The 9470-nt window shown below is 37.9% G+C and overlaps 1 protein-coding gene across 1 annotated transcript in view; it reads left to right on the forward strand.

Moving 5' to 3' along the window:
• Nucleotides 1-372: 372 nt before the first annotated feature.
• LOC103213093 (RNA-binding protein 6) overlaps nucleotides 373-9470 on the forward strand; it is a gene marked incomplete at its 3' end in the record, with an annotated part of 89297 nt that continues 80199 nt past the window's right edge. Inside the window, exons 1-3 of the mRNA XM_007958988.2 lie at nucleotides 373-416; nucleotides 3586-4864; nucleotides 9135-9224. Coding sequence (XP_007957179.1) covers nucleotides 373-416; nucleotides 3586-4864; nucleotides 9135-9224 — 1413 coding nt within the window. The remainder of the gene's footprint in view (nucleotides 417-3585; nucleotides 4865-9134; nucleotides 9225-9470) is intronic.

The raw sequence follows: 9470 nt of genomic DNA on the forward strand, positions 1-9470 counted from the left end.
GGAACTGTGACCTCAGAGGTCTCACAAGGCTCTATCAGACCAGGAAAACCTGGTCTTTTTTTTTATGATTTTGAGTTTTGTTCCACATGTTCTCCCACTCTATCCAGGATCTCCTGCACCTATCCCAGGATATGTATTTTTAATTAAAAATTTATTTTTCTTGTTATAAAATTAATTTGTAAATTTTTAAAAGTGATTTCCAAATATGTCCTTGCTGATGTGGTCCCAGATAAGCCAAGCAGAAGGAAATCAGGTTAACCACTATTTCATATTCTAATGTACTAATGTATTTTGTTTTACACAGGTGCCGCTATAACCAGAGTTTGGTAGAAAAGGGATCTATTTATTGGAGGCCTCTTGATATAGAAAGAGATGTGGGGGGATTCTCGATCTGCTAACAGAACAGGACCTTTTCGGTAAGTCCTGAAATTGGAATATTTAAATTGTCAATATTTTAATGGTACAGTGTACAACTTGGCCTACCGTAAAGGGAGGTGTTTTCTATGTGGAGAAATATCTCTGGTTTATTAAAAATATAAACTAAAAAAAAAATTTTCAGTTATTTCTAAATTATTAGGAAACTGAAAACCCAACACGCCAAGTATTTTGTTTTATAACATCTTTTTAAACATTTTAAAATATCACCAGATCTTTTATTTTTTTATATCTTGTCAGCAAAGTATTTCATACTTATCTAGTAAATAAAGCAAACAAAAATGTATATACACATTTATAAAAGTTCCATTATGTTCACTAATTCATACCTGGAATTTAGGGCTGTGTCTTTCCAGTGGCAGATTGTTAAGCAATAAGTACCACAAATGATTCTGAGAAGGGAAAATGACTTGATCCAGTTTTTTAAATGACATTTCAATGTCAGGGTTCCTGGATACAAAGATATGTAGAGAAAGTGTAGCATTCAGTTGTAACTGGGTTGTTTTTTTAGATTTGTAGGGAATTAATTTTTTTAATAGCTAATACACTAATGGTATTTTTAAAGCTTTTGTGTTGTGTTTACATTTAATAATGTGCTTTTAAGACAGATTTTTACAGTTTTTCTTGGTGTAAAGAAGTCTGATATCTAAAGTTAAGCATTTAAAAGTATGTTGCTGCAGTTGAAATTTCTATTACTAGTACATTTTCATTTGGATTGACAGTCTCCAAGATTTTATTGTATAAATTCAACAGATGTTCTCATTCACTATTCTTAAACTTGGGCGTTCTGTGGTCAAATTTTAGGTTGAGAACTGAGTTTAGAAAATCCATGTTATGTTTAGTAAAGCTAGTATTTTATAAATGCTAGATGATAGAGGTCTTTACTTTCTGCCCAGCTATCTTTAAATTAAAGTTATTATAGTGATGCTATGTTTTTTTTCTTTCAAAGTACCAAGGTCTGGATCAGTGGTCAGCAAACTATAGCTTCTTTTTGTAAATAAAGTTTTGTTGGAACATCCACACTCATTCGTTTACAAATTGTCTGTCCTTGCTTTTGTGCTATAATGGTAGGGTGGAATAGTTGTTCAGAGACTATATACCTCTCAAAGCCCTAATACATTTACTCTCTGGCTCTTTACAACAAAAGTTTACTGACCCCTGGTGTAGATTAGTGGGCTATACTTTTAACATTTTAAAAACATTTAGATTGTAATCTATTCTCTTATTACTTATGGATAATTATTTGTAAATGAGGCTGTTTCTTACAGAACTAACTTAGTGTGGTTTAAGTCTGCATTCTGAAATTAGATAAATTTAGCTATAGCGTAAGACATTTTTCTATTTCAGAATTTTTTTTTTTTTTAAAGACTTTGGACCAGAGGGAGACATAATTTATACAGCATTCCTTTTTGACTACTTTGGCCAAAAATGCATCTTGCTGGAAAATTATTTTGTGTTTCATTTGAGTGACTATCCATCTTAAATTTGTTTTTATTTGACTGAAAATGATTTTTATGGCCACTGCTATTTTATATTGATAGAATTTTTTGTATAGTCTGTGTAAATTACAGTTCCAGGAATCCTAGTACAGTAGGTTACTCTAGATCTATTTTGATCCCAATTTAAAAAGGTAAGATAATCCTTAGGGCAGAGTTCAAAGGCAGGGTTGGATATGTTCTGGTTAGAGAAGACATGTAGATTTAGATTTAGATACCTCAGAAACTCATCCCCTACATGTCTGCTGAGGCATAAGTCTTCCTGTAAGCTAACTAGGATTTAAATGTATTATTTATGAAGAACATTAAAGCTGATTACCCTCATGATGAAGTGCATAGACATAACTAATGTTAATGGGAACCAGTGGAAGTCATAGTGTTCTGAAATTTTTCTAAATGTGCACTATTCTAGTGTTTGGGTTAATGTTGTTAAATTCCCAATGTAAACTGTTGCTGTTGAACTGAGTGACTCAGAATCCTTTAATTAGTTGGACTTGATCTCCTACTTTTGATTTACTGCTAAGTAGCAGATAACCCCTCAGAACTCTTTCTGTTTTCTTTATTCTCTGCCCCAAATCAGGATCCCATGTACCTAAATGCCTAAATTCCCTAATCTCTTACCAAAGCCAAAACATGTAAAATGGTCTTGAGGTTAAGTGAAGGGAAGAAGGGATTGGGCCAGATTTTATTTATCTCATGAGTTTGGTAAACTGGCAATACGAATTTAATACATACTATGCTTATTTTTAAGTACTTTATTACCATTTAAAAAAAACAACAACAACTAGTTTGTGGCATTGGCATCTGGAATATCAGCTGCTTCTTTTGGGACATGGGAATAATGCTTGAAGGCCTAATGCTCTTTCTAGATCCCTTTCATCATTAAGTTCCTAGATGCTGTTGCTTGGCTTAGATGGCTAACACATGCCTTGTGGCATAATTCATGCTGTCTTCTGTAACATCCTCTTGGATAGTTATAATAATAGGACCCAAGTGAGAGTGGTTCTTGGCAGAGCCACTGCAGAACTGGGATTTAGACACAGCCAGGGGTGATGCTCAGCTGGTATATACTGGTGTACTCTTACTGCTGATCTATAGCCAGTGTTTTCTTTGTTTTGGGCCTGCATCTGTTCTGGTTGGGTGATGTCTGTGCTTTAGCTGTAATAAATATTTTTGACTATCACCCTTGGATGCAGCAATGAGAACAGCACCTCCTGAAATTTACTGTAAGACATTTACAGTGCATTAATTTTTCTGATGTATAGGAATCGTCATATTGACCTTGGAATTCCAAGTTCCCTGACTGTAGGAAATGAAAATTTTTGTAGTGTGTCACCATTGCTAGCTTATCTGGTGTTGCGGATTTTCCCTGTTGCAGGACTGGGTGAAAGCTTTTTCTGCAGCAGTCATGTTGAAAACCTTGTGTTGACTTTCCTCGTGTTCTGAAATGGGAGCATAAAAGTTTACTCCGCCACTTCGTCTTAAAATAGCAAAACTGATGTTTTCTGCAGATCTAGGACCTTGTTACAGAACTCTGCCAAAAAAAAAAAAAAAATGTTTACAGAAGAATGTGCTGTGATTAGAGAAGAATATGCTGGTGTGTAGATTTCAAACTCTCTGGACAATATAAGTAACACTGTCTTTGTTTCTACAGTGGGAGCCAAGAAGAAAGGTTTGCTCCCGGGTGGAACAGGGATTATCCTCCTCCTCCCCTTAAGAGTCATGCTCAAGAGAGACACTCTGGCAACTTTCCTGGCAGAGATTCACTTCCCTTTGATTTCCAGGGGCATTCGGGGCCTCCCTTTGCAAATGTGGAGGAACATTCTTTCAGCTATGGAGCTAGAGACGGACCACATGGTGACTATCGGGGAGGGGAGGGTCCTGGACATGATTTTAGAGGGGGAGATTTTTCATCTTCTGATTTCCAGAGTAGGGATTCATCACAGTTGGACTTCAGGGGTAGGGACATACATGCTGGGGATTTTCGGGATAGAGAGGGCCCATCTATGGACTACAGGGGTGGGGATGGTACTTCTATGGATTATAGAGGTAGGGAGACATCTCATATGAACTACAGAGACAGGGATGCTCACACTATTGACTTCAGAGGTAGAGATGCTCCTTCTTCAGACTTCAGGGGTCGAGGTGCTTATGATTTAGATTTTAGAGGCCGGGATGGATCCCATGCAGATTTTAGGGGAAGAGATTTATCAGATTTGGATTTCAGGGCCAGAGATCAGTCCCGCTCAGATTTTAGGAATAGAGATGTATCTGATTTGGACTTTAGGGACAAAGAAGGAACACAGGTGGACTTTAGAGGCCGAGGTTCAGGTGCTGCTGATCTAGACTTTAGGGGCAGGGACACCTCACATTCAGATTTCAGAAATAGGCATCGGTCCAGGACTGATCAGGATTTTAGGGGCAGAGAGGTGGGACCTTGTATGGAATTTAAAGATAGGGAGTTGCCCCCTGTGGATCCAAATATTTTGGATTACATTCAGCCCTCTACACAAGATAGAGAACATTCTGGTGTGAATGTGAACAAGAGAGAAGAATCCACACATGACCATATAATAGAAAGGCCTGCTTTTGGCATTCAGAAGGGAGAATTTGAGCATTCAGAAACAAGAGAAGGAGAAACACAAGGTGCAGCTTTTGAACATGAGTTGCCATCAGACTTTCAGAACAGCCAAAGTCCACTTCAAGACCAAGATAAGTCACAGCTTTCTGGAGTTGAACAACGAAGTTCAGATGCTGGTCTGTTTAAAGAAGAAAGTAGTTTGGACTTTCTTGGCCGTCAAGACACTGATTATAGAAGCATGGAGTACCGTGATGTGGACCACAGACTGCCAGGAAGCCAGATATATGGCTATGGCCAGAACAAGTCTTTCGTAGAGGGCAAAACTGCCCGAGATGCCCAACGAGAACTTCAGGTATGTTTATGAGATGGATTGCTTTTTCCTTTTGCATAAGGCTTTTCTGAAAGATAACGTGTAGAATCCAGGACCTTTAGTCCTGTGTTTCCTTGCACACCATTAACAAGCAAAATTTGTGTTCAGGAGTGGAATGTAAATCTCCATAGAAAGGGCCTTCAGCTCATATCATATTTCTAATTTGTGTGTCTGCACTGGTTTTCTTTTTTCCTTCTTTCTTTTTCTTTTTTTTTTTTAATATTTTATTATGTTTTTGGTGAAGGTTTACATAGCAATTTTGATTCCCATTTAACAATTTCAACACAAGTTATTCATTGCCATTGGTTGCATTCTAAACAATGTGTGGACATTCTCATTATTTCTGTTTTCGTTGTTCCTTTTCCGTTAATCCAGTTTCCCTGCCCTCTTATATTCACATCTTTTTTTAAAAGTAATTGCTGACTGTTTGGTCTCATGTAGGTGATTATTTATTTGTTTATTATTTTTTATTGTGATTTGGGTAAAAGTTTACAGAGCAAATTCATTTTCCATACAGAAGCTCATATACACTTTGTCTCATGACATTGACTGCAATATTCTATAATGTAACAGCTCCCCTCCCACTTACTCCCCATAGCCACCTCTTCCCTGTGTCCTTCCCTCCCATGCACTCCTGCCCCGCCCCCAGCTGTCTCCCTGTGCATATACAGCCCTTCTATTCTCCCATGATTGTTCTCTCCAAGGAGTGTATCTACCTAATGTAAATATTAAGTTGATATGCCTGTCTTTTGTTTGGCTGGAAGCCACAGGAGTGGGTTTAATTCCAGACCTGAAGGGCAGCTAGGGGCAGTAGTCTCAGAGTCCACCAGGTTCGATCAGACCAACAAACCTTGTCCCTTTTTTTTTTTTTTTAAATGACCATTGTCTGCCAACCCTATGCATGGTCTTGGGCGCACTCCCCCCTGCATAGACATACCTGATAGTTTAGCCTGTCAAACCATTTATCCATCTGTATATCCATGTTGCCTTCACTGACAACGCAGTGAACATATAGTGAACTATATGTTCAAAAGGGTTCATCTTTGTTGTCTGTACCTCCCATGCACGTGTCTGCGTCTTCCTCTTCTCCAATGCCACTGTGTTGATCACTCACATTTGGTACATTACCTTTCTGTTCACCCAAATCAGTATTTGTCTCTACCTCTCTAACAGTATTCCCTCCCCTCCCCTCCCACCTCTGGTAACCAACAAAGAAAGTTTCGTTCCATATATAAACCTTTCTTTGACTTTTTACAATAATGGACTTATATAATATTTGTCTTTCTGTGATTGACTTGTTTCACTCAGCATAATGTCCTCATGTAGGTGATTTTTAAAAGGAGCACAGTACTTATGGGTGATACTCATTAATTTTTGAGATCGTCTTTTATTTACCTGCAAGGTGCTTGGGTTAGTTGCAGTTCAGGGTTTGAAGAGTATCTCAGGACAGCAGTCTCTGAAGAGTCCTCCAGTCTTAACCAGTCCAGTAGGTCGTCCCTCCTTCCCCCAAAAGAAATTTGAGATTCCCTTCCACATTTTTCAACCTTTCTATCAGGATCCATCTATTGTGGCCCTGGTCAGAATGATCGGTAGCTGTAGCTGAGCACTATCTACTTCTGGTCTTGGGGTAGATGAGGGCGTGGACTGTCTTATAGACTACTTTCTTCTTTGAGTCTTTGGTTTCCTTCTTTCTCCTTTGTTCAGACAAGTAGAGACCAATAGTTGTATTAGATGGTCACTTAAAGCTTTTAAGACCCTAGATACTACTCACCAAATTAGGATGTAGAACATAACTTCATGCCAATTATCCAGGATGTCCCCTCAGACTGTGGTCCTAATCCTTCAAAGCCAGAAATCTAATCCTGCAAGGTATGTGGTTTTGTCTAAGCAGTATCCATAACTGTGGCCTCTGTGTATTTTACTATATATATATATATATATATATATATATATATATATATATGTATGTATATATGCATACCAAACCCACTGCCATCAAGTTGATTCTGACCGATAGGGTTTCCAAGCCTATAAATCTTTGTGGAAGCAGACTGCCTCATCTTTCTCTTGCAAAGCAGCTTGGTGTGTTCAAACGACTGACCTTTTGGTTAGCAGCCTACTGTCTTAACCACAGCACAACTAGAACTCTCTATACCTCACAGATGCACATATATGTAGCATATTCCTATATATACATACATATATATACGTATCTACTTACATGCATACTGCTTGAATAATTTCCTTTAGAAGGAACAGCATAAGGCTGGTCCCTATGAGGCAGAGGTTATAAAGATGGCCCAAATGTCCAACTTTTCCAAACTGCTGTGCCACTCCATAATCTCTGACATCATTTCTTCCCTTTTCCTCCTCCACTCAGTACTCTCCTTCCGATCTTTGAGTTTTACATTTCACTGTAATGTCTCACAGAACTCACAAACTCCTAAGGATATGGCTCATGTGGTGGTAGAGTCAAGTCCCAAGGCTGTAGGCAGGTTCTGGAGGATTCCCCCAACTCATGTGATTGTGGGGGCAGGTGAATCCAAATTGGCCGGTCAGATGACCAGTTGCTGTCTCAAGTCTAGGGGTGAGATGATGATAAACCAAAAGAGAGAGAACTTTCCCAGAACATTCACATGTGTACATACCTTCAGGAAAGCTAAGTCTCTAGCAAGGTGTGACTCAAGATACTTCCCACCCTAAACAAACAAGTTGTTGTTGTTATGTGAGTCAGACCCGACTAATAGTGACCCCTCCTTGGGTTTCCTGAGGCAGTATCACTGGGAAGTACATTGCCCCATCTTCCTTCTGAGGAGTGGCTGGTAGGTTTGAACCGCCAGCCTTCTGGTTAGCAGTCAAGTGCCTTAGGCACTATGCTACCAGAGCTCCCAAACAAGCATAGAGAGTAGGATTTAAAATACATCACAAAATGGAGGACAGTGGCTAGAAGCACCACACCAAGCATCTCACTGCATTGCACCTGTGTGTATGTAGTATGTGTGTGTTACATACACACATACATATGCATACACCCTCACATATATATTTTTTTGGTTCCACTATTTTTCTTTATGATGCTTACTTAAATGAGCTTGGATAATTTGTTTGAAAATGTGTGTCTTTGGGAATTGGTCCTCACAACTTGTACATAGACAGGTCTTAGGCTGTGTAGGGTTCATTTTATTACTTAAATTTATTTACTTTCATAAATGTGGAAAATGCAGATTTTTCTGAAGGTTATGGTATCCTGCCTTCCTTATATACTGGGAATTTTTTTATAATTAGATTATACCCATTCAACATTTTTGAATACCAGTAGACTGAGAGATGAGCCTTTGCCTAGGCATAAGGACGTGATGTTAACGTCACAAGGGTCCTCTTGCAGCTAATTTAATTGACTTACATGTTAAATTTCTTGTATAAATAATCTAAGGAGGATTATTATGCTTACAAATTAGACAATGAAAATATCCTTTTAAATAGCTGTACTCAGGTTTCTGTTATTTTGGACCATGATCTTAAGGCAGTCTAACCAAATAGTTGATTTTGATAGTATTAAATTTGGGTGATGTGACATAATTTATTATCCAAATGGAACTCTTTCAAGAGTGCAAGAGGACAGTATTAATAATTATGCCAGCACAGTATGTGTAACTGCAGTGTATAGGACAATTTTTCTGAAAAGTTATAAGTCTTTTTCATAAATTTTGAAATGGGGAAGAATCAGTTAGAAAACAGGTTTTTGTAAATATGAAAAGTGCGGATTTTGGCAAGGTTTAGACTGAGATGACACCTTTTGATTTTTTTCTAATGAAATTTGTTTACAAATAGCATCTTTGATAAGACATCTAGCTTAAATTTCTTTGTTTGCTATTTGCTCATGCAGAAAAGGAAAATTATAATTTCAGACAAATATCTTACCTTTCATTTTAAGTAAGATTTGGAGAATATGTTAGCGTTTTGTCCCCCCCCCCCGATTATAAAATTATTATTCAATGCTCTTTCTCTTAACCTTCTGCTTTACTATTTCAAGACCTCCTCCATGAATCTTGATCTTAGCACACATGCATTCTAATAATTTTAAATAAAAAGGACTTAGAACAAAATTAGTTATTTAGTTATTTTTCATTTCCTCATACGACGCACAAGTCATTTTCATTTTTGATCCTGAGTATCAGTATTTCACATTCAGCTGCATTCTGTACCCTAAATTAATATTTGTTTGTAAAATAACTTTTATTCTGAATTCAAGGATCAAGATTACAGGACTGGCCCAAGTGAAGAGAAACCAAGCAGGCGTATTCAGTTAAACGGGGTGCCTGAGAACACCACAAAGGAAGAGGTGAGTCACTTATATCTTGGTCAATTAAATTTTTAAATTTTGCTTTTTATATTGAAAAATTGTGTAATTCACAGAATAGTACAAAGAAATAGAGAGAGAGGTCTTATGTGTCCTTCACCCAGCCTCTACCGATGTTAACATTTTATATAACAGTAGTGTAGTATCTAGGAGCTCTGGTAGCATAGTGCCTAAGGCACTTGACTGTTCACCAGAAGGCTGGCGGTTCAAACCCACCAGCCACTCCTC

Source organism: Orycteropus afer, unplaced genomic scaffold, assembly GCF_000298275.1.
Source record: "Orycteropus afer afer isolate SDZICR_OR568_19922 unplaced genomic scaffold, OryAfe1.0 scaffold01273, whole genome shotgun sequence".
NCBI classification, from domain to species: domain Eukaryota; kingdom Metazoa; phylum Chordata; class Mammalia; order Tubulidentata; family Orycteropodidae; genus Orycteropus; species Orycteropus afer.